The 26,697-nt window shown below is 39.0% G+C and overlaps 1 protein-coding gene across 2 annotated transcripts in view; it reads right to left on the bottom strand.

The window, feature by feature from the left end:
• The window catches only part of PDHX (pyruvate dehydrogenase complex component X), a 70,842-nt gene that overhangs the window by 43,910 nt on the left and 235 nt on the right, over window positions 1-26,697 (bottom strand). The window contains exons 1-2 of one of the 2 annotated variants that reach the window (XM_032357546.1): window positions 26,366-26,597; window positions 8,807-8,887 (exon numbers count right to left, since the gene is read on the bottom strand). In XM_032357546.1, the coding sequence (XP_032213437.1) occupies window positions 8,807-8,887; window positions 26,366-26,525 (241 nt within the window). In that variant the 5' untranslated portion in view covers window positions 26,526-26,597. Of the gene's footprint in view, window positions 1-8,806; window positions 8,888-26,365; window positions 26,598-26,697 lie in introns of those variants that run through there. The other variant, XM_032357547.1, reaches the window with a different exon arrangement.

The raw sequence follows: 26,697 nt of genomic DNA, 5'->3' as shown, positions 1-26,697 counted from the left end.
GATATCTAATTTAGTTTTTGCAAGGTGAAAAGCTTCCTAAAAAAAGAATATTTATTTATTTACAGAATTATGTGTATTATATACATACTATTATTTATACATATAGATAATCTGAGCCTGAAAAGATGAGAAGACAATCAAGTAAAGCAGTGATCCAAGCAGAAGGCAAAACATACCCAAAGCCCAGGAGGCAAAAGAGAACAGGAAACTTTGGAGGAGCTGGCTAATAGTACCTGAGAGAAGCAATGAGAGGTTAGGCTGGTGAGGTAAGCACAAATCAGACCCAAACGGAACCCTGTATGTCACACAGAGAAAGCAGATTATATCATCTTATACACTTCACAGATGTTTTCATAGTTAAAATAGATTGTATTTCAAAAAGAAAAAAAAAATCATACCCTTATGTTTCTGTTGTAACCGTGGAAAAAACAATTGAACTAGGCAACCTAGCAATTAAATACGTCTTCTAGACACCTAGAAATTCTCCCCATAAGAAAACAGTAAAATGTTTTATCAATTATGCTCACCTACTGCACATTCCAAACACCCTTTAAGAACCATAGATAAGCGAGCGCGCGCACACACACACACACACACACACAGAGAAACAAACCATAGATCAGCCATCAATCAATCTAGATGACTTTGTTCCTATTCCAGAACTCCCACAACAGTTGTAATTAATTTGAAATGAATCACAAACTGCATTCTAAAATGTCATGTTGCTACTGTTACTTTTTGTTTTCAATTGAGTTTTTCTCTGTTTACCTTGCTATGAGCTTCCTCACAATATGAATAGGATACATCTTAAGTGTTTTACATTCTACCTCATTACCCTGGACTGAAGTTAGGGTTTCATACATAATGAGCTTGCGATTAAAACACCTGAAGAAAAAAAAAAACTGCAGTAATTTCACAAATCCTCATGTCATCATAAAGTATACACCAAACTATCATTTATATTTCGTTTGGTTCTAACATTTGATTTGTGGCATGCTCCTAACAGTTAATAGCTCAGGTAGCCTATTTCCTTTTTATGGTGTTTTAACTGTATATACACCTATTCATGTTAACACATATAGCTGCTATATGAGTATGGCAAGAGAGAGAAATGGAAAGAAACATAGAAAAGGATCAATCCTTTACACAGTGAACTTTCCCCAGAAACCACAGCAAAGTTTGAAACATCGCGTTACTACATAAGGGCACATTATCCCTAATTTTATGAAACTAAGGTACTAGCTATCAATAAGCGAACATAATGTAAATACCAAAAGAAAATTTTGAGACTAATAAAAAGCCATGATGATTCTAAATAGCCTCAGTTTTGGCCTCAAATAACAAGTTAGTGCTATAACTGAGAAAAGCTGCGAAGCAGAGTGGTTACAAGGAACTTTTCCAACTCAGACACAGGTCTGATTCTGCGCTCTGACACAAGTAATCTTGACCAAATTAGTTAATGTCTCTCTCAGGAAGGTTTTGAAAGCCTAGCTGTTAAAGAAAGATCATGGAACTAGAAATGTAAGGTTAACTCTTCATATACATCTTCAAACACTCCACAAGATCTTAGACAAAAACATTGGTATGTTATTGAGAACCATTAAGAACCAGGACTCATTCTCACTCTCTATCCCGTACTGTCCTTTCGAAGAGATCATTCAACACCCATTAGTATATAAGGCATCATACTAAGCACTGGTTATCAACACGAGAAGACGTGGTTCTGTCCACAAAGAGTTTGTAGTCCAAAGGAGAAGGCCGAGAAGCCGACAGAACATCATGGATGGTGTGAGGTGATAGACGGTTCCTCAGCTGCCCTGTTGCAGGAGATGGCAGCTTTGCAGTATCCCTGCCCCATCTCCTCGTGGCTTATGTCAGCAGGCGAGGTGGAGCGGGCCCGGAGCGAGAGTGCGGGCCCCAGGAGGGGCCAGAGCAGAGGCCCGCCCGGGGGCCGCTCCCCAGCACCGAAGCCAGCATCATCGTTGGATCCTCTGTCCAGATGGGCAGCTGCCGGAGCTGAGGCCTGGAGTTCCAGAGGTTTCCCTTTCTCTTTTTAAATTCTGGGTATGAAGTATAGTCTTGATAAAACACAATGGTCATGCTTAAGAAGTAAATCACAGCCTGTGACTTTAACGAAATAATTTTGTCCTGCCAAAAATTAAGAATAAAAGTCTTTATTCAAAAGGTATAAAGGTGTATATGGTCTTGGTAATGGGGAGAGCTAGCTTTTATCTGTAAGACCAAGTAAATCACATCTCCGTAAGAAAAAAACCTTTTCTCAGTACTAAGCTGAAGCATAATGACAGCTATGATTTGAGAAAAATAATTCAATGGTTTACACAACAAATACTTACTGGTTGAGTATGTAAATGACATTGTACAAGACAGTACGGTAAAAAAATAATAAAATCGGACAGACCAGCTTCATGAAGTTCTTAATGTGACCAAAGAGTACAAACAAGCAGGCCATGGCCATCCCACCCAATCAGGGTTTACAGCAGTGTGGGAAGACAAAGGAGGGGCCTCTAGTCAGTGTTTGTCAACCCTGTTCACCTCATCATACACACACAAAATATTATTTGCATGACCAAAGACCCCAGACAACTGTGCTCCTGGGCTATCTGAGGCTATGCCCTGAGAGCTAAAGGCAGGAATAGCAGTTACCAGAAGGAATGGCTGGGCCAAGCCAACCTCCCTTACATCCTCCTGACCCTTTACATTTTATTATGTTGCCTTTCAAGTGCTCAACACACAGGTAGCTAGGGGTCACCCACTATATGGGACGGGGCAGACACAGAACATTTCCATTGCCACACAAAGTTCTACTAAATAAAGCGGCCATCAGTAACTGCATCCAACAATTCTAAAATCCTGACATGATAGCAATATTAACAATAAATGTAGAAGAGCACAGAAGGAGTGCTGTTCAATACTGAAAGGAAGACATTGCTGACACATGCTATGGCATGGATGAACCCCAACATCACGCTAAACGGAAGAAGCCAGTCACAAAAGACAACACCTTATAGGAGTCTATTACATAAAATGCCCAGGAAAGGCAAAATTGTAGAGCCAGAAAGCAGATCACACTACGGATGGGAGAAAGAAGTGACTGCAGTCAGGCACCCGAGATCTTGTAGGTGACAGAAATGTTCTGAAAAACTGGACGGTGATGTCACACAACTCTTTCTACCTAACTAAAAACCATGGAATTGTGCACTTAAAATGAGCAAAATTTATGGTATGTAAACTATACCTCAACAAAGCTGCTAAAATAGTAACAGACTGAAAAAAAATGGTGAAGCTATTTATGAAACACATGTTTCAACAGTTTTCCATTCTAGCACCACAAACATGGATGCAAATCCCCAGAAATAACAGATGTGGGAGCTCTTCTTCAGTAGAATTCAGAGACCCATATGACTCCCCAAAGGTACCTTGTAATTACACTTTCAATAGGGAAGAACTCCTTCAACACAGTTTTACTTCAGAATTATACACTCTACATTAATGAGATGTTGTCTAAAGACTTATACCAAAGCTACTTGAGAGTCACAGTTTCCAGTCACATGACAGGAGGAATGTCCACATAACATTACAGTCTCTGAGGGCAGCAGCAGCAGCCAACATCACTGAGGAAGCCCGCGCTACGTTCCAGACACCGTGACTAAGGAAGTACTTTGTGCGACTACCTCCACCAACTTTTCTTCCAGTATTTCATGGTATGCCCTGACATATCCCAAGAGAGAAAACAGTGTTTTTCATATCCTTAAATATTCTCTCACAAAAGGGCGGACACACGACTATTTTCTTCCTTTTGTTATTTTAACAGATTTGATTTCAACTGACAAAAAAATAAGCTATATCCATGCTCATTAAACTGAAAATATCCGAAGCACATTTTTCCCTCCAAATAACACACTTATAAAAAAAGATGTGGGGGCGCCTGGGTGGCTCAGTGGGTTAAGCCGCTGCCTTCGGCTCAGGTCATGATCTCAGGGTTCTGGGATCGAGTCCCGCATCGGGCTCTCTGCTCGGCGGGGAGCCTGCTTCCTCCTCTCTCTCTGCCTGCCTCTCTGCCTACTTGTGCTCTCTCTTTGTCAAATAAATAAATAAAATCTTAAAAAAAAAAAAAAAAAAAAAGATGTGGAACTAGAGTTCAGTTTACCTTTCAAGAGATTCTGACATTGTACATGTTACCTATCACTTTTGAAGTATCTTCTCCACCAATTTTAAAATGCATATCCTTTACTTAATCCCAGACTAAAATTAAGTGTTATAACATTCATTAGAAAACTGCTTTGTTAACATTCATTAGATCAACAAAAATGGGAAAAATTTATATATTACTGTATATTTCCAAAACTGACAAAACAAAATGAAATTGAGTTATCATAGAATTCTAAAAGTAGGAATATTACCTTAGATTTTAACTAGTTCGACTCCTGGATATTTCATGGCAAAGTGGGAACCCCAAAAGACAAACTGTGATTCTCAAGCCAGAGTTCCTTTCATTGAATCTTTATCACCTTCGCTTAAAACATACACCCTCCCAATACCCCTTCAAAGCATCCTAATAATAGTTGTGAATTAAAGGATCTCGAAGTTTCAAGAAATCATTAAAAGTCTGTAAGGCTGAACTGCTATCCATTAAAGGTTATCAGATCATTAGCCTTAAAAATAAACTAGATTTATAATTAGGTAAACACTGTTCTTTTTTTTTTTTTTTTCATTCAATCCTCTTAACATTTGAAGGTCTAAACTCATTGTTTCAAATAACAGTGACTGCATTAAAAAGCATTAAAAAGATCTCAAGATCAAATTTTTTTAAAACACAGCTAATAAGACAAAATGGTATACATAAAATTTGTTACAAGAACTGAAATGTTTTTAATACAGAATGACTGAACCAAGTTATCATAAACGTATCAAGCCCCACACATACGTAAATGTATAGTCACATGTGTACTGTACATAAATGTTAATGAAAAGGAAGACAGTGAATTACTAAAGACCAAAGATTTCAATTACTCTCAATTATTTATAGTATATTAGTAAAGGAACATTTCTCTTCAGTTGGCAGAACACAATTTGAAGAGCAACCTTCAGGGAAACATGCTCCAGGGGCTTACAGCATATCCTGGTTTGTCCTATGTGAAAATAGCACATTGTCATCAAAAGGAAAAAAGAACAGAATGATGAGACCGTATGTCTGCTGGCTCTTCATCATACTCTCTGTATTCTAATGGATGTGAATAAGTTATCCGGCTGCCAGTGAGCTAGAAGTCTGAAAGATAAATGTGGTCCAAAGAATCCTTCTTATCTACTTGCCTCAAAATGTGAAAAAATTTAATCTTTTTATAATAACTCTAAAAGGCTGTTCTGTGTCTGAATCATTATGTAATGACAGCAACACTCTGTCATATTGAATGCGGAAACAGCCAAAGCTCTGTAATTCATCAGGAAAAAGACACCTAAAAATAGATTCCAATTGATTACATTATTTATAAAGGTGAAACTTCCTTAGATACTAGTAATTATTTTAAAAGATAGCAGCCATGCAGAGCCAACTGCTCCGAGTACTTTCTAATGAAGTGTTGGCTCTTTCATTTATGTGATCTATGTCCTCCTCAAATTCTAGAAAATTCTCTGCCACTTTTGCCTTGAATATTACCTTTTCCTCATTCAATTTTTTCTCCTCCTAGAATTACTGCTATTGGATTACTGGGTGATTTTCATTTTATTCCTCATGTCTCAACTTCTAGTTCATATTTTCTACTGCTTTATCTCTCTGGGTTGCATGCAAACTTATTTTCTCAGGTTGAACTTCTGTTCACTAATTCTTTGCTCAGTTACACTTTAATCCAATCTTAAGTTTTTTGTTTTCCTATTTTAGAGACAGTATTTTTCATTCTTAGAAGTTCTGTTTGTCCTCTTCAAATCTGCCTAAACTTTTTGGAGAGTGTCTCTTTTCAGATTTTTTTTTTCTTTTCAGATTTCCAATTCCTTCTCTTACATGTGTAGTCATTTCAAACAGACAGTTTTATGTATCTAGTAATTCTAATTAACTGAAGTTCTTGTAGGTCTGGACCTGCTGCTTGTTATGTCTCATGCCCTTTGCTCCTAAAAGACTGCTTCCATGCATATTATTAAATTAAAGACTATGAACTCTTCGTAAGTGGGACTTTATCTAGTAATCTTGTACGGCTTGGACTGGACACTGTGTCTTTCCAAAATAATGGCTTCTGCTAGGTAATCCAAAAAGATTATCAGCTCAGAACCACTTTATCTCCACTGTGGGTTCCCAGAAAATGCAAGTATTATAAATGTGGACCTCAAAGCCTCATGAGGCAGGCTATGAAAGCAAATTTTCAAGGGAGTAAGCATTTTTTATTCCACAGAGATCTCAAGTCAAACAAATGAATTCACCTATTATCTATGATATGGCATTCAATTCCATCCATATAATACTGATGACACTCAAATTTCTATCTCTAAGTCAGTCTTCACTCATGAACTCCAAATCCTACAATGAATCATCTATTCAATACCTTGGCTTCAATGTCTAATAAGCATCTCAAATTTACCATATAAAAGCCTAAACCTAACTTCTTGATTTCCCCTCCTCCTGCTCTCTCCTTCTTCCCTCAAAAACACCTGTGCCCAATCTCATTTATTCTTTCCACTTCCGGTCACCACGGGGCACATGGCTCCTATTCCTACTCACCACTGTGGGTGCTGCTAGCGTTTGATGATTCCCCTTTCTTGTATTTTAAGCACCACCTACCATTAAGAAATTTGCTTTATAATTTTCTATTTAGTAGTGAGCAGAAGCCTTACCCCATTGCTTAGATGGTCATAGTGACTGAAAGTCCTCAGGGACCTTTCCAATGTGAGTGGGAAAAGGGGGCAATTAAATGACTTAGAGTTTGCTCTTGACACTAGATTGCCGTTAGGGCCTCTCCATTCCATGTAATGCCACAAACAAGGCTCAAGAAAGCATACAGAAATCACTTCCTATAAAATAACCATGAGTGTGGCTTTATCTTGGTTTTAGGATAAAGACCTTCACAGACTGACAAACTGATGACTAGTATTTAATATCCTTCCTATAATCAATATGACATCACACACACTATGCCCTTAATGCAGCCTGAACTACTTACTATTGCCAAAACATATGTCATGATACCTCACTTCCAACACTTTGCCAAAATGTTAACATTACCCAGGATGGCCTTTCACACCTTTTTATTTAAAAAAAAAAAACAAAACCCCTACAAGGGCCAGGTCAAATAGTACCTCATCTCCAAAGCTTAGATCCCTGTCACATTTCCTGCTTTTGGCTTATTCTTCCCCTGCCAATATATTTACTGATCAACCACTAACTGTGTTGCTGGGTGTGTTCCAATTACATGCTAGTCATAAAAGGAAAAGAAGACATAGCAAGACATTCCCCACTGAGCAACAGAATTAAGTAGTGTTTCCAACCAGATGTGGTATCTAGCATAGCAAGAACCAGTCATAGTCATCTACACAGCCTCACTGTACCACACCTCCTAACCTCCATATTGGTCTAATCCCTAGTCCCAAGTTCCTGCTGTGAGGTCCATTTTGTAATCTATCTTGCTGTGTTACCTAGCATGCCAATCTCCCTCAAAGAACTGAGGCCTCCTCGTAAACTCTTAAGCTTATTTGGCTACGGTTCAGAAGTAAATACTTGTAGCCTTCTTCCCAATCCCCATATCTCTCATCATTGGCAAAAGTGAAACCATGAATGGCTCTATCTCCTGGAATCAGAGGATAACTGTCAGACTGAATTCTCGTCCACTGCCTAAACTCTCTCAATGTTATTTTATAAGTGCTAGACTGGACCACTCAATACCAGAATTTGCCTGGATAACATCTGTGTCCACCAAGTCACATACAAGTCCTTGCCAGGGCTAGTCTCTGGAATCAGATATGGCATCCCAAGTCATGTCATACTAAGCTTTCCTCTTTCAGTTTTTAACACTTGATTCATCATTTTTCAAGCTGAAGCATAATAACGGCTGTGGGAACTCACATGGTCCATTTCTCTGCATATCTAACAACCTCTTTCCTCCACAAAAGTTAAACATGTTGCAGAATGAGTAAAGCAGAGGGAAACACAGCTACATCAAGTGCGGAAGGAAGCTGTCCCCAGTCAATACCTGTACTGGGGAAGGTTACTCTACTGCCACATGTGGCAATGACCAGAGGTGGTGGGTGGGGAGAAAGCATCAACCAGAAATACAAAGTCTCCTTCTCCAGATGGCTTCACATTAATCATTCCTTTGTCCCTCTGTATGATGGAGGCATAGTAATACATTTCACAATCTAGTAGGGCTAGAATCCTTCTCTACTGCTCTTGAGAGTTTTCTCTATTATTCTTATTTGTTCTTGCCAATGAAATTTATAATCATCTTGCTTAGCTTCAGGAAACACACACACACACAAACACACAGATAGCATTGTCATAAAATCACAAATTAACTTAAGGGGATCAACAAATTTATGATGTTGATACTAAAAACTAAGTATAAAAACTAAAATTCAGAAAAACATGTCTCAAAATATTTAACCATTCTCTGCTTATGAAAAGATAATAGGTTGAACCCAGAAAACCTTCCCTACATTATACATTACCATGGGAAAAGTTTATTTGAGCAAACGTAAAATAACAAGCGGAGGATGTGATTTATTTCATGTGTTGTATAATACAGCTGATTAGAAAAGAACCCCAAACAACGAAATAACACAGGGCATTAGTAGTGTACTTGCTCACCTTCCTTTTTCAGCCATTTCACAATGTTTCCTTCTTCCATTGTAGGAGAGAGCGACGGCATCAGTATCTTAATGGGATCAGCTGAAAATGAAAAAGGAAAGATTAGCCATAAAAAAATAATGCAACTCATGAGGCATCAATGAAAAGTTCAAATATGCTAAAATCAAACTCAATTTGAGAAAGAAAATACTCTAAAACCTAAAAGACTCCCAAGTGGTCAAACTAACTGTTTGTTTCCAGTAAACAGTATGGAAACATAAAGCTGTCATTTTTTTAACAACATAAAACTCTTATTGGAATACTTTCAATTCCTTTTTCATAGTTCCCCAGTCATGTATATTTTCAAGCCAGATGCATGCCAGATTTTAAAAAAAAAAAAAGCTAATTTATGTTTCACCTCCTTCATGTTCATCACTATAAAAAAATACAAGTAAAATGACCAAAGGAAAAAACAAATAAGAAAGAAAAAAAAGTACTAGGGTTCTGATAACCTACAACAAAGTAATCAAAATAGACTTTAAGAAATTGATTATAGGGGTGTTTGGGTGGCTCAGTGGGTAAAAGCCACTGCATTCGGCTCGGGTCATGATCTCAGGGTCCTGGGATCGAGCCCTGCATCGGCTCTCTGTTCAGCAGGTTGCCTGCTTCCCTCTCTCTCTTTGCCTGCCTGTCTACTTGTGATATGTCAAATAAATAAATAAAACCTTAAAAAAAAAGAAATTGATTATATTTTTTATTTTCCTCTACTATTACACTATTCAAGAATCAAAGGTTCTTGCTGGTAAGCATGAAAAGAAAAGATCTGCTTTGTCAAAGAGGACCAGGAAAGTGAACCTGCATGGTTAAATTAATCTCAGACTGTTCCATACAACATTTCAATTAGGGATCCAAAAAGGTAGACTCAAACTAGGGTGACCCCTCAGGGAAACAAAGCTACTTTCTCCTTGGATATCAAAAAGGACACACTCTTCTGTATTTGTCCAGATGTGCTTCCCAATAGTCATCCAGTGTCCAGGACCATACTCAAGGAGCATCCAACTGGTACATTAACATAATCCTATATGAATATATATATTCATATATATATGAATGGGTGTATATGAATATACTGAATATATATTCATGTATATGAAAATTCAAATCCTATAAAGCAGTTAATAGCATATACCAACTCCTAGCAGTAGCCATGGTAAGAAATTACATTCCCTGAAACCTTCCACAGAACCTATCCTCTCAGATCATTCACTCTCTGACCCCAAAAAGCAAAACACTATAAAAGCACATCTAATACATTTCAAATGTGAAAAAGTACAGGATAGGGTTTCTTTTTTTCCATTGACATTTTAGGGTTTAAAACAAGGGATCTGAACACTAATGTTAAAGGAGGTTAAATATTTCTTTCAGGAAAATGAACTAATTTACTGTGACTTCAAGCACAGAGTTCCTACAGCTTCATGGTAAAGGAGTTTCGTCTCGGAAGCATTTGGAGAGAAACTTCTATCTTCTCTCTCCACCAAGCACACACACCTGCCTCAGCCCCTTCCTCATTTTCTCTTAAGAATTAAGCACTGGGGTGCCTCAGTAAAGTGTCAGCCTTCAACTCAGATCATGATCCCTGGATCCTGGGAATCCCTGTTCAGCGGGGAGTCTGCTTCTCCCTCTGTCCCTAACCCACCACCTGAGCACGCTCGCTCTCCCTAGCTTGCTCACTCTCTCTCGCTCTCTCAGGTAAATAGATTAAATCTTTAAAAAAAAAAAAAAACATCGGGGCACCTGGGTGACTCAATGGGTTAAAGCCTCTGCATTTGGCTCAGGTCATGATCCCAGAGTCCTGGGATTAAGCCCCCTGTTGGGCTCTCTGCTCAGCAAGGAGCCTGCTTCCTCCTCTCTCTCCGCCTGCCTCTCTGCCCTTTGTGATCTTTGTCTGCCAAATAAATAAATAAAATCTTCAAAAAAATAAGTAATGAATAAAAAGAGAGAGAGAGAGAGAATTGCCTGCCGTGAGGAACGTGCATCTCCCCTTCAACTCTTTCCTGTGCAAGGTGTAACTGGCCCTGCCTTTCAAAGGCAGATAGCAGGCCTACCTCTCTTCGGGCCATCAGGCCCCACTGGGTGTGAGGAGCAATTCAGGTATCTGTCTTTGCTTTATACACAGGAACACTCCTCAAACAAAAGCCCAAAGTCTCAATATGCGGTTAAACTGGAAAGCACAACTTGCAAACGGCCACAGATAGAAGTCACATCCTCTAATCCAATAAAACCACCACACTGAAACTGGTACTTTGATCTCCAGCTGACTTTTTTGCCTTTCTCTCAATAGGTACCAAACTCAAAGAAGGACAGAAAAGCAGAATTTTTCACTCCTAATACCCCAACCATGGTAGGGCCCAAACTAAACTCTAAGTCAACACACCCATTTCATCCACGAGACAACTACAAACCACTGCTTAAGGGATTTGAATTCCTCCTGCCTAACCCTCAAGGCTATACTTGACTATACTGCACAGATACTTTTCATCATTAATTGATGATCCTTACAAACACAGATCATCAATTAATCACTGGTTATTCATAGTCTACTCACCCAGAAATCCAAACACAGCAAATCAGACATCTCAAATCCATGTGAACATATCTTCGGTCAAATTTCCCAACAAGTCCTTTCCCTACCTCGGGCTTAAAAAAATTCCTGTATCAAAATACCATTTTTACTACTAATACTGAATATTTTGAATGTAGAAGAAAGCAGGTAATCATTAAGTGCATTATATCCTGAAAATAAGGGAGGAAAACCAGCCACAACTGACTATCCTAATTCCTGATAAATCCTTATTTATTATATATTATTAATGTATTATTATTAACACATGTATGTTATTAAAATGTGATTTATTGTTAAAACACATTTATCACAGAAGAGACTGGCAAACACAGGTCATCAATTCCTGTGTACTACATCTCTCTAAAACTCTTACCGCCACAGTTTCATTTAATTTCCCAGCTCCGTCTAGTTAAGATTCAAACCATGAATGTAATACAGCTTAAAAACATCTGCACATTTTTTTCTTTAGTAAAATAAGTCCTCGTGGACTAAAATAGACACATTAAGATACTGAATGGGAAAAGAATGCAAACTACTACACCCGACCGTGGCGCAGTGCTGTCTATAGAACACACCAGAGTATCAGATTTTTAAGTGAATTAGAATTCAGGGACATGCACTTAGAGAAAACACAACACACACAAGGCAAACTTAACATTAGCAAATGTTAAGGCAAACAATATTAGTGGTACATCTCCAAATCTGAACTGTAACAAGCCTATGCTTAATTCCAAGTGCTTGAAGCTGATAAACTAACCCTATTTAAAAACAATAAAATAAGCTTTCTTATCCCTTACATTACATTGCACGTGCCTCTTTCATTTTCTCATGGCTTGATGTAGAAAACAAATAAAAACAGTTGCCTTCAAAATGTTTGGCGAGTCTAAGCCTCCAGTTTTAATTTTTTTAAGTTCACAGTGACAAATGGGGTTTTAAAAAAAAGCAAATAAAAAATTTACCTTCTAATAGCACCATGGTAAGAGGTCAGCCTCTTCTTGAAAAACACAGCTTCCAAAAAAGGCCCAATATATTGCTTCCTTCAAACAGCTCAAGGCTGGTATTATGAGACAGACTATTTCATAATCACATACATATGAAATTTATATCAAATAGAGTTCCATTTCAAAGCAACAAAATAAATGGACTTCAGTGATTCTACGTCCAGATTCCAATTTCTGACAAACACTAAATCAAGTTTCCAAAACAAAATCTCCCCTCAGCATTTTTATACCTTGGTTCCAGTTGCCAAGATAGAATTCATATTTATTTTATGATTCTATCTCTTATTATCTCTCACCTATGAGACATTCACATTACCATTATTCCTGACATTAAGGACTATATTATGAAACTTTTGTATTTATTAAGTATTATTTTCCAAATTACCATATCACAAACTCAAAAATTTTCATATTTTAAAAATAAAAAGAACATAATCATTCTTCATGCAGCCACCCCTCAAGGATGAACTGAAATTTCTTCTCTGAATTACGACCATAAAATAGAAAAATTCTGTAATAGATCACCATCCAGTTCTGAAATGAAGGTGACAAAAACCAAAGAAAGACATTTTGGACATCTCTTATTTGGTAGTACCTCCTGATTGATTACACTAGTTTACTACAGAAATAAAGCGTGCAATGTATTTTCTGATTAATCCAGCCAATCTACCCTTAATACCAGAAAATCACCTCAAAACATAAACATCAATTTACTCATAATGGTACATATTTCATTCTAGTATATTCTCGTTTGACTGGAACATTATACATATCTTTTCAAATGTATTTTTCCAGTGGAAAACAAGTATACAATCATATCAGCTTTGAATGACAGGCTGCACATTATTAATATATGCCCTTTATGGCTGTTGTCAATTCTATTCAGATAGTTTGGGCTTTTTTCTAGACTTCTTGGAATTTTGGCCTATACTTAATATTTTTAATTTCATTAGAGAAACTAAATATAGCTTCCCTTTTCATTCCAGTAAGCAGTGCATCCCACGACCTTCTTCCTGTCAAGTCGAGGCCGTGAAATGAGCACCAACTGTATTTCCTACAAATAACTGGGCACTACTATGAATAAGAATAAAGGAAATGTGTTTTCTTCTCCACGGGTAATACCAGTTATTTCAACAAATACTCAAAAATACACCCAAATTTTAGTTAGAGTTTAACTCTTTGGTAGTTATTTTAGTCTTAGCCTTTTACTCCTTTCTAGCAAACTAACAAATTATAGCTAATCGCTTATGAAGTCTGTACTTCTGCAGTTAAAAACATATGTAAAAAGTTTTAAGATGACTACAGCAATGTACATTTCCAGTTTATATTTAAAATATGATTTTTAAAAGTGGAGTCTCAAAAATCACTAGAACTGTACTAATCTTTTTTTTTCCTTCGACAGAATGACACAATAAATTAAAATTTTTTGCTTAGTGTATTGTTGTTTTACTTGTCCTATCAAGCACACAAGCAATTTACCAATCACTGAATTTTATAAGCTTCTCTAAGCAATTCCTGCATGTCTTCAAATCTGCTCTTCTAATCTTTCTGCAGAATAATTCTGTCTTCAACTTTAAATGTGGTATACTAATCTAATTCTACTTCTTGTTCCTTAAAGAACTTCTTTTATGCTAAGAACAAAACACTCATACTTCACATAAAATTGATTATATCAAACCTTTAAACTAATGTTCTATACATCACTTCAAAGAGATCTCCAGATTAAAACAACAACAACAATATATGCAAACCCTTAAAATATAAAAGCAGACCAAATTGCTTTGTGGTTAATATGAAGCAGATCTGAGTTCCATTACTGTGCCTGAGGAAATTAAGGAAACATAGCAGTTTACATATGATAACGCTTCAGCATCAGGCTCTAGTCCATTTATAGTACCATTATGCAAATACATAAAAAATCGTGAAGATAGACCAAGTGAAGAAGTAAATTATCCAATACTTTCTTAGTGTGCCTCCCTGTTCTTCACATTAATTTGCTTCTTCTCTAATAGGGAGAGATGCTGCTCATTTAATCACCTCTCTTTCCAATGCAGGAACTCATTAAATATAATTAGCCTTTAAAATACCTGTTAAAAATAAAACAATTCTGCCATCTGCAGGCTGGATGAAATAAAGCACAATGAAGAAGTACAGGTAATTTAAAAATCAACACCAGGGCACAAAACAGTATTAACACTGAGCTTTGAATAAAGGAGGCTAAAGCAAATTTTTAAAAAAATGAGTGCTTGTCCTATATATCATCTTTATTCAAACAGTGACTTTGGTGTACTACCAGTGTAAGAATAAACTGAAAAGGCCAAAGGACAACAGAAGATGCATGAATAACTTGTAAAAACAGCATTTACAGGTCTTTTTTTTTTTTTTTAAAGATTTTATTTATTTATTTGACAGAGAGAGATCACAAGTAGGCAGAGAGGCAGGCGGAGAGAGAGAGAGGAGGAAGCAGACTCCCTGCCGAGCAGAGAGCCCAATGTGGGACTCGATCCCAGGACCCTGAGATCATGACCTGAGCCGAAGGCAGCGGCTTAACCCACTGAGCCACCCAGGCACCCGCATTTACAGGTCTTGCCATGGTAAAAGATGGCCCACAAACACTATGTATGGCATAACCCATTTCCTACCTGCTTAGCTTGTACACACACACAGACTGAGAGGATATACTCCAAAATGGCAGAACTGGTTCTCTGGTTGGTGATATTGCATAAGCGCTTTTTGTTTCTTTTGGTTCTTATAATCTACATTTTAGCAGTTTTCTCCCGTTAAGTTTATTCAATCTTACTCCCTGCCCAATACTAATCTAACATAAGGGAAAAAAAAAAAAAGGTAGTGTTGTTTTTTGTTATTTTTAGATACAGACCCACAAGGACAGAAAGGAAGGAATAACAGCACACAACTTTGAAAGTAGGAAAGTAAACGGATGAGTACTAATTGACTGAAGAGATTCTAGAAAGCTGAATCCTAAGCCAGAAGTGGGGAAGGCCAGGCTAATCACCTGTTCATACAACACAATCCCCCAAAGGCCCAGGAACTGGCAGTCCTGAGAATCTTTGGAACTGGGGAATGGGGGTGGGCCATTGGGTGAATGCTATCTGAGATGTAGATATGCGGATCCCCTCCACCCCCTCCTCCAGTCCAGTGCTAGGTAACAGCTCACCCTCCTTCAACAGAACACTGAGACACTGGAGACTGTTTCTCTGAAGAAAGTAAAAGACCTTTAAAATGGAGGTTCAACTTACACATCTGGAGGCATGCAGAAACTGCAAAAAATAAATTAACTGAGAAATTATCTGATATGACTGACAATAAAGTCGCGCTGAGAAGCTATGGGATGGCGTGGGATGAATCAGCAATAGTGACAGAGGAAACTAGAGTAAAAATTTAAAAGGCAATAATGTCAGGAAAAGAAAAAAGTAAGAAAGGTAACAATCATAATTTGGGACAATACCGAGTTGTGTATAACATTTATTGGGTGTAAATACTGAATATGGATTTGACCAAGAATTGCAAAAATAATTACATTGGCGGAACAAAAGCCTAGGGGATGCCCCTGTCCAGCACTCATCCAAAGGTAGTATGTAAAACAGAAATAGGGAGATGAGCACATGCTGGAATGAAGCTAAGAGACGAAACTTGGTGCTTATAAGAAAGAAGATGGGGAAGCACTGATAATGCTTATTATAATAATGCTTATTATAATATATATAATGCTTATATTATTATAATAATGCTTATTATCAGTGCTTCCCCATCTTCTTTCTTATAAGCACCAAGTTAATAATAAGCACCACTGATAAGCATTATCAGTGCTTATTAGAAAGAAGTAGGGAGAGATCCACTGCATTGCTATAAACCTCTTAGTACTCTTTGACTATTTAAACTATACGCATCTATTACTGTGTTAAGGTAAATATTTTATTATTTAAGAAAATGATTCGTTAATTTTATAAAAATCCTAGTAAGCAGCAGCATACCGTGGTGATTCAGAGAACAGGCACTGGAACCAAACTGCCTAGGTTCAATTACAGATCCACTACTTAATATGTCACTCAACTACTCTGTGCCTCAGTCGCCTCTTCCGTAAAATACAGACTTTGTAAGGATTAAAGGAGATTAACATATACGAAGTCTTTACAGTGAGGCGAAAAGACAGTCTCAAAAACATTCGCTATTTATTACTAATAGGTAGCATAGAAATGGTTAACAGGGAGGACTCTGCAGACATCCAGAATTGGCTAGATGTATCACAATATCCTGCCTTACACCTCCTTCCTCAAGTAATAGAAGATGGAATGACAGTTGCTTTCACATCCCCGGCCTAAAGGTGAAGTTTTCCTTTCTACTCTCTCCTTTACCTAATCTGGCCTTTGTTCTCACAGTTACAGTCTACTAATTCTTGACCTCTATTTTAACTTAAGTGCACATCTGAAAACCAAACTCTCATTAAAATCAGCAGCAAATGTTTTCTTTTCAGTGGTGCTGCCCATAACATTCTCTACCAAAAGGTAATGAGCCAATTAGGCCCTCAGTAAGTGCCTCTTGAGCTCCTGTTATCCTGGCCCTGGACCAATACAAGACCAGAATCTTGACCTCAAAAGGATTATGGTTTAATTGGGCAGTCTAGATACATACCTAAGTACTAGGGGATCTAGTACCAGTTGACTTCATACGCATTAGAATGGCTATTATCAAAAACCAAGAAAACAAGTGTTGGCAAGATGAGGAAATTGGAATCGTTGTGCATTGCTGGTGGGAAAGTAAAATGGTGTGGCTGCTAGGGAAAATAAAATGATTCCTCAAAAAATTAAACACACGATTACCATTTCATCCAGGCCTCCTATGTCTGGGTATACATCCGGAAGAAGGGAAAGCAGGAGCTGGAACATATCTGTACACCCATGTTCACAACAGCATCATTCACTTTAGCCAAAAGGTGGAAGCAACCCCAGCGTCCAACAACAGATGAATGGATAAACAAAATGTGGTAGAGACATACACTAAAACATGACTCAGCCCTAAAAATGAATGAAATTTGAATACCTGCAAGGAAACAGACGAAACCTGAGCCATTACGCTAAGTGAAATAAGCTAAACACAAAAAGACCAATGTTGTAGGATTCTGCCCTTGTGAGATACTCAGAACAGGCAGACTCACAGCGAAAGAAAGTAAATGGTGGTCTAAATGGTGGTCGCCTGGAGCTGGGGAGAGAGGGGAAAGGGGATGTATCAAGGAACACGGGATTTTAGTTTGGGATGATGAGAAAGTTCTAGACATGGATGGTGGTGATGGTTTCACAACAATGTAGATGTATTTAATGCCATGGAACTGAATGCACAAAAATAATTAAAATGGTGAATTTTACATATTTTTACCACAATTTTTCTAACTTAAAAAAATGTATGCCAGGCAAAGAAGAAAAGGTGAAGGAATGAGCAGGTATTTCAGATGAGGGGAACATCATTTGCAAAGAAGGTGGGAATTACAGCTTAGTTTGGCTGGAGTGCAAAATATAATGAAAATGAAAAATAAGCATGTGAATTAAAAAAAGTATGTTGGGACTATTACCTTGTGGTTGTCTACAGTACCTTACAGTACTATTGTAACTTAACTTTAATACCTCATTAATGGGTTTGATGTTATTTAAACAGCAATGGAAAACCCTGAAAAAAAATTCTGAGTAAGAGAAATAACCACAGTTAAAAACAGCTTGGTTACAGTTCCACATAAACGGCTTATGTTCACAAATTTGTATCATTTACAGAAAAAAAATTAAAACTGCATATGTTTGGAGATGGTAGCAACTACAAATGTTGCAGAAAATTTAAAATAATAGAATTTTAAGTACAAAGTGAAGCTACCCATGAATTTGTTACCTATTCTCCTTTATCTATTTAGACCATTTGTCTTGAGAGACTGAAAAGGCACCCAGAATCTTCCATTAGATCGTCCAAATGTTTGGCCTTCATTCTAGCAGTGGTAGAAAGAAATGAGTGGCATTTCTGAAGATAGGGCCTTGTATACTAGAGTCAGGACTTTAGACCTCATTCTGAGTTTAAAGAGAAGTGCTGGAGGTTTTCAGCAGAGAGCTGACATGATCTGATTTATAATTTAAAAGAACTCTGGGGGGCGCCTAGGTGGCTCAGCTGGTTAAGCATCCAACTCTTGATCTCAGCTCAGATTTTGAACTTAGGGTCATGAGTTCTCAGGTCATGAGTAGGCCCAGCGTGAAGCCTACTTTGAAAAAAGGTTGGGGGCACCTGAGTGGCTCAGTCAGTTCAGCATCTGTCTTCAGCTCAGGACATGATCCCAGGGTCCCATGATGGAGCCCCACACTGGGTTCCCTGCTCAGTGGGGAGCCTGCTTCTCCCACTCTCTCTGCAGCTCTGCCTGCTTGTGCGTTCTTTCTCTCTGTCAAATAAATAAAATCTCTAGAAAGAAAGAAAGAAAGAAAGAAAGAAAGAAAGAAAGGAAGAAAGGAAGGAGGAAAGGAAGCAGCCCGCAAAGCTGTATGGAGAACAGTCTGTACTGGACCAAGGGTGATGGTAGGGCTATGTCCTGGGACACTCCTGCAATAATTTAGAATAAAGGTAGTGGTAGCCTGGACCAGGCTAGCTGGAGAGGAGTGGCCAGATTACATACAAAAGCTAGAGCCAACAGGAATTTCTGATAGACTGGAAGTGCCATACGAAAGTCAGGAGTCAGGGATGACTCTAATCATGAGTACAAGTGAAATAACAAAAATGAAAATTAGATGCCACAGCTCCAAAAAGAAAATCTTTCTTCCTATAAAAAGTGCCCCAAGAGCCCTATAAACTACATAGATTTGGTTTCTATTCAGCTGTAAAATGCCTATACAAAAATAGGAACATCAGGTCAGTTATATAGACCCTGTGCTTACCCCCTTGAGCCTGGCCCTGGCCTTGGACCACAATCCAGGGAAACTACACTTGACTTCTTCCAAGTCTAACAACTATACTTGTTCTTTTCCTCCCTCATAGCACGAGAACCACCATATTTATAAACAATACAGTACTTGGTAGTCTCAGCGTTCACCTGAAGTGTAAAGTGTGATGACTGACAGGGAGGGGTCAGTCAGAGGGCACAGGAGAGATCTCCCATTCGCCCCTCTAGATCTACTCGTCAGCTTTGCCCATACCATTGTGTGTTTCATTAGGCTTCCCTGGGCACAGGCTTCTGCCTGGGTTCAGCCAATGGACAGGATAAGCAGGAGATGAAGGGAGGAAGGAGAGCAAGGTCAGGGTATTTATTTCCCCAACTCCCTCCCTACGGGGTCAGGAAGGCTGGTTGGATCCTTTAACTGAAGGACTGCACGTCCACCACAGATCCTCCCCTCAGGGATCCTCCTCTGAGGCTCCATCCTTTCTAGTGTGGCAACTGCTCTCTCCCCAAGCCTCTCCATGCTAAGGAGTGGGGAGAGCATCTCACTAGTATAGCACCATCTCTAAACCCTGAATTCACAGAAATCGTTTAGTAAACTCTCCTCAAATAAGCCATTTTTAGATCGCTATCTATTCCCTGCCAGGACCCTACATAAAGATTTAGGAGGCTGGCACTCAAGTAATGAGAAAAATTTCAAACCACAGGGAAGGTCCCCCCATTTGAATAGTATGAATCCAGATTTCCAAATTACTGGCTTTCTATAAAGTTATTCTCTAGCCATTTGTTTCTAATGGGAACCCCTATAAAAAACATGTATTTCTTGTTTTCCGAGAGGGTAAATATCCTTGCAAAGTAGCACCATTCTCTACAGGAAATGACAGACTTGTTTATGGAAATAGGCTGGAGACTAGGTAGTGTTCATAGATAAATTATAGGGAGATCCATGGGCTTCCAGGAACCACACAGAAAATTTTGAATGTACACATTTGTCTCAAAAAGTGGTAGAGCTTTATCATTTTTCAAATAGATTTGCACCCCCCTAAAAACCAAGACTAGGACGCTGGGATCACGACCCGAGCCGAAGGCAGCTGCCCAACCAACTGAGCCACCCAGGGATCGAGTCCCGCGTCGGGCTCCTTGCTTGGCAGGGAGCCTGCTTCTCCCTCTGCCTCTGCCTGCCACTCCGTCTGCCTGTGCTTACTCTCTCCCCACCTCTCTCTCTGATAAATAAATAAAATCTTAAAAAAAAAAAAAAAATTAAAAAAAAAAATTAAAAAAAAAAAAAAAAAAAAACCAAGACTAGGAGATTCCCAAGGAAGCTCTCCTGAATTATAAATACGTCAACCTTAATTCTCCCCTAAAATTTTTCATGTAATACAAGAATACCCTTGATTGCAGCAAAGTATTGAGCAGATCACTAGCTACAGTAAATGTACTGCCTACCAAGTACTAAAATTAAATTAAATTAAATTAAATTAAATCAAATCACCATTGCCCCCATTTTGTTTAAGGGCTTTGCTGATTCTTTCATAATGTAGTATCCAATGGTGCATCTGTAAGGAAGCTGGCCAGAACTGTAGGTAGTCAGTCTGTGGCTGCAGAACTACCTCCTCTGAGCAAGAAAAACCAAACACCACACAAGCGGTTTCAGCTTGCAACACTGGTCTTGCAATTAAATCATAAAATTAAAATTCTACTTGAATCCATTTATTTTGCAATCTTGGAACAGGACAAAAAGAAATCACCACTCACATGAGTCTCGCAAAAAAAGGAACACATGTGTAAGTTTGGGCATTTATGCATTTTACTGTAAAAGGCAAATGAAATGAAGCCAGAGACAAGGAGAAACACTTAAGAGTATAGGTGACCCTTGAACAGAGTACAGGAAACCCTTGAGTTTGAACTCTGTAGGCCCACTTATACACAGGTTTTTAAAAAATAAGTATACTGGGAAATTTTTTGGAGATTTGCAAAAATTTGAAAAAACTCACAGATAAATCATGTAAATAGAAATACCAAAACATTTTTTAAAAAATATTTTATTTATTTGTTTGAGAGAAAGAGAGAGAATGAGAGAGAGAGCACAAGAGGAGAGAGGTCAGCGGGAGAAGCAGACTCCCTGCCGAGCAGGGAGCCTGATGCAGGACTCTGTCTCTGGTGTCCAGGATCACGACCTGATCCGGAGGCAGTCGCTTAACCAACTGAGCCAACCAGGTGCCCAAATACCAAAACATTTAAAGAAAAAATTACATATATAAGAATATAGTATATAATACATATAACATACAAAATATGAGTTCATCCACTGTTTATGTTATTGGTAAGGCTTTTGTCAACAGTGAGCTATTAATACCTAAGTTGGGGCAGTCAAAAAACATACATGGATTTTCAACTGTATATGGAGAGGTCAATTCCTCTAATCCCCATGTTGTTCAAAGATCAACTGTACATCAATTATCAATTAGAAACTTAGAGATGGGAGAACATTAACATACACTCTTAACTCTCTTAAATGGTTCTGCCACCCTTTATACAGTCTAGACTTGTAACTGTTAAACCGTATGATTATCAGGACTATTGCTGAAATACTATTTCACAGTGTAGCTATTACTAAAATATGTCTCACTTTATTTAAAAAAAAAAAAAAAAAAGGACAGGTGTTCACACAGAATACACACCTGGTAAACACAGCTTCAGCGCACAGGCACTGCTCTGCTGATGGCTAAGGCCAAGCCACCACAGATACTGAGGTAGGCTGTGGTTACGGAAACAGGCTTTGGTGTCAGGCAGAGCTGGGCTGAAATCATTCTATCCCCAGAGCACAGCATTAACTGCTGTGAGGACTCGATGAGGTAAGTCATGTCAAGTGCTGAGAAGAGTACATGGTACATAGTAAGTGATCGATGCTACTTGTTATACTCAAACCCACTCCCCCAACTTCTTTCCTGCTGGAAGGGACCAAATTTTGTTCACCTGTATGCCTTTCCTGTGAACATATGCTCTGAGTAAAGGACCCCACTACTTGGTGTCTCAGTGCCTTCAGACTGCTATAACAAAATATCCGGGACTGGTGGCTTACAAGCAACATTTATATTTTCACAGCCCTGGAGGCTGGGAAGGGCAAGATCATGATGCTGACAGATGTGAGATGGCTGACGAGGGTCCACTTCCCAATTCACAGACAGTGCTAAGCACATGGCATAGGTCATTACTCATAAAAATGCTGCCAACAAACACCACTTAAGGAAACCAAAACTCCAAGTGTGACTTCCATGGACAGACTTTAAGATCCTGGTTGATGTAGGAGTGTGGAAATTACTCAGGAAGTGTACTTAATTCATATAGTCTATATATTACCAAATAGTTGCTTCGTTTTATGAAATTATAATTTCTACCAAGCTCAGTGAAAAATGAGGCAATACCATGTAATTCATGCTTTGTAAAAGAAATAGTTCAAGGACTGCCACGTGCATTCACCATGGCAAAACAAAAAAATCTATATGTTAAAAGTCAGGAGACAAATTTGGACTCAGTATTAGGGGAAAAAAAATACACCCCAAGATTTCCTAATAACTTAAAGCTACCCAAATAACAGTTAGCTACTGGGGTAGCAGAATAATACCCTTGCCGCTCTCCCACCTTCTTCCCCCCTCGATGTCCCACATCCCAATATCCAGAACCTGTGAATATGTTATGTTACATGGCAAGGAGAAATTAAGGTTGAAGGAGGAGAGAAGATTGCTGAAGAGTTGGCCTTGAGATGGGGAAAGAATCTTGGTGGGACCAATGTAATCACCAGGATCCTTACACATGAAAAGAGGAGGAACTAGGAAACTAAGACGGCTTTCTTGGGATATAGTGTTCTCTCTCTTATGGATGACGTTCGGGCTGAGTTAGACATGTTGCTCATGGTACACAGTGGACTGGGTAAAATGTCATGCTGCTTCAGATGAGGATTGTCTAAGTGAGTTTGAGAGGCAGGAGTCCTTAAATGGGGTCTAAAGAAAACCCCTAAGAGAAGATATTTGCAAATGACGTATCAGATAAAGGGCTAGTATCCAAAATCTATAAAGAGCTTGCCAAATTCAACAACCAAAGAACAAATAAACCAATCAAGAAATGGACAGAAAACATGAGCAGACAGTTCTCCAAAGGAGACATCCAAGTGGCCAACAGACCCATGAAAAACTGCTTAACAACACTTGGCATCAGGGAAACAACAAATCAAAACCATAGTGAGATACCACCTCAACCCAGTCAAAATGTATAAAATTAACAAGTCAGGAAATGACAGATGTTGGTAAGGATGCGAAGAAAGGGGAACCCTCCTATACTGTTGGTGGGAATGCAAACTGGTGTAGCCACTCTGGAAAACAGTATGGAGGTTCCTCAAAAAGCTGAAAATAGAGCTACCCTATAAGCCAGCAATCGCACTATTGGGTATTTACCCCAAAGATACAAATGTAGTGATCTAAAGAGGCACCTGCATCCCAATGACTATAGCAGCGATGTCCACAATAGCCAACTATAGAAAGAGCCCAGATGTCCATCAATAGATGAGTGGTAAAGAAGATATGGTGTGTATACATACACACACACACGAATATTATGCAGCCATCAAAAAACCCCTGAAATCTTGCCATTTGCAATGGCAATGACATGGATGGAACTAGAGGGTATGATGCTAAGCAAAATAAGTCAATCAGAGAAAAACAATTATCATCTGAATTCACTGATGTGTGCCATTTAAAAAACAAAACAGAGCATCACAGGGGAAGAGGGAAAAAAAAAACCAAAATGAGACTAGAGAGGGACATATCATAAGAGACCCTTAATGGTAGAAAACAAACTGAGGGCTCCTGGAGGGAAGGGGAATGGACAAATGGGGTAACTGGGCGATGGACATTAAGGAGGGCATCGTGATATAATAAGCACTGGGTATTATATTAAGACTGATGAATCACAGGTCTGTACCTCTGAAACCAGTAATACACTATATGCTAATTAATTGAATTTAAATTTAAAAATCTTTAAAAAATAAATATAGGAGAACTGTAAGAGGCAGAAAAGAAAAAAGAAAACCCATGAAACTGCATGCACTTATTTGTACCTTTTTCTGTAGAGTAGGTCTAAAGCTTTCAAAGATTCTCTAAAGAATCTGGTTTACAAACAAGGTTAAGAACATTCTTCCTAATGCAAGCTGGTGCAGCCACTCTGGAAAACAATATGGAGGTTCCTCAAAAAGTTAAAAATAGAACTACCCTATTACCCAGCAATTGCACTACTATGTACTTACCCACGGGATACAAAAATACAGATTTTAAGGGATACATGCAAACTGATGTTTACAGCGGCAATATCCACAATAGCCAAAATATGCAAAGAGCCCAAATGTCCAATGACTGATGAATAGATAAAGAAGACGTGGTATATATACACTATGGAATATTACTCAGCCATCAAAAAGAAAGAAATCTTGCCATTTCCAACAATGTGGATGGAGCTAGAGTATATTATGATAAGTGAAATAAATCAGTAAAAGAAAGATAAGTTCTATATTATTTCACTCATATGTGGAATTTAAGAATTAAAACAGATGAATACACAGGAAGGAAAAAAAAGAGAGAGAGGGAAACTAACCATAATTGACTCTAACCCATAGAAAACAAACTAAGGGTTAATGGAAGGAGATGGGTGGGGGACAGGCTCAGTGGGTGACAGGTGTTAAGGACAATTGTTATGATGAGCACTGAGTGTTATATGTAAGTGATGAATCACTGAATTCTACTCCTGAAACCAGTATTACACTGTATGTTAACTGGCTAAAATTTAAATAAGAATTTGAAAAAAAAAAAAAAAACCCCAAAACTCTTCCTAAATTATTTCCAACACTGAGCTTTTACTGCTTCATGATTTTTGAAGGTAGTGAGTGTCAAAGTGCAGCCCATCAAACACTAACATAAAACATCACAATTCACCAAAGGTAGTTTGTAAAATGAAGATGGCTGAGCTCCACCCCAGATGGAATATCTGGGGGCTACAGGAAAGTTTAATCTTTAACAAAATGAGGAAAGGGAAAACAGGGAATTCTATACACAGTTAAAATACTACTACTCCTAGAGGTATTTTATTAAATATTAAGCTGAAGAAACAAATAAATTGCTCTCATTGAAGATTTGGTTCTCACCAAATCTTAAAATCTCAGGGCACTCATCTTGTGATTCTTCGTAACTTACTTTTTTTCTGAGTGTCAGGTAGCTCTGAATATTTAAGCACTGCCTACTGCACCTCGTTTCATACTGTGGAGTGCCAGGATGACTGGCAGGTAATACATCACACACACACATAATGTTAGCCATATCCCCCTCCGCCCCCGTAAAGAAAAACAATGCCTGGCATACTCTATTGCATCCTGTTAAATACTAAAAGAATTGTATGAACAGTGTTAATGTCATTACTTAACGCCAATTTTTTTCTAATAACTTCTTGGTATGATTCCCCTCCTAAAGTGCCCCAAGATTTTTGCTTAAAATATTCTTGTGCCCCAAGACTGTGATGCCGTAGGTATTTACAGATTAAGTATTCTGGGAGTCGTCGCGCGGGGCAACCCGAGGGGCCTGGAAGAAAAGACCTCCCCATAGAGATGGGCCCAGAGAATGAATACGAACTGCTACCAGAGGCATTTGAATTTCAGCAACCTTGGGAAGCTTGACAGCTCTAGGGGAACCTGAGAAGTGGCCTGAAGAAAAGCGTTTAGGATCTGTGTCTGCGCGTCACAAATAACCCAAATTCCAAGGCAAGGTCACAGAGAAGCCATACCAACCAGGGGCCCAGGAACGGAGTCAGGTTCTTCCAGCTCCCAAGAAAACCCTCCGCGGCATGCACTAGGGCATGTCGGCGGCCCCCTCCCAAGAAAAGGTCTCAGGAACAGAGAGCCCCGGGCACCTTCAGACCCAGATGGGCCCTGAATCAAAAAGCCCCTGGCCCAGGCCCATTACTCAGCTACACAGAGAAGCTGAGCGACCCCGACCACTCACCCCACAGCCGCTGCGTACTGTGAAGCCATCTCCAACTAGCTCCGCGCCCGACAGACCACCCGGAAGCGCCCTTCACCAGCTCTAGTCTTCGGCACCCGCCGAAGGCCAAGAGATAGCGCAGCACCCGAGGGTCACAGCCTAGCCTCCAGGAGGCCGCCATCTTCCCGGCCTTGTCACGGGCTGCCCGCAGCACAGCCTGATGGTCCCGTCAGCAAGACCCTCCCGGGCCCCGCCTCCTGTCATGTTGGCCACGCCTCCGAACTCCTGCGGCATTTGTGCCTCTCCGAGGCTAAGAGGCCCTCCTTAGTCCCGCCTCCAACCTCGTTCGCCCC

Source organism: Mustela erminea, chromosome 9 (assembly GCF_009829155.1).
Source record: "Mustela erminea isolate mMusErm1 chromosome 9, mMusErm1.Pri, whole genome shotgun sequence".
NCBI classification, from domain to species: domain Eukaryota; kingdom Metazoa; phylum Chordata; class Mammalia; order Carnivora; family Mustelidae; genus Mustela; species Mustela erminea.
Note: the sequence above shows the minus strand (reverse complement) of the source record. Positions and strands in the feature narration are given on the sequence as shown.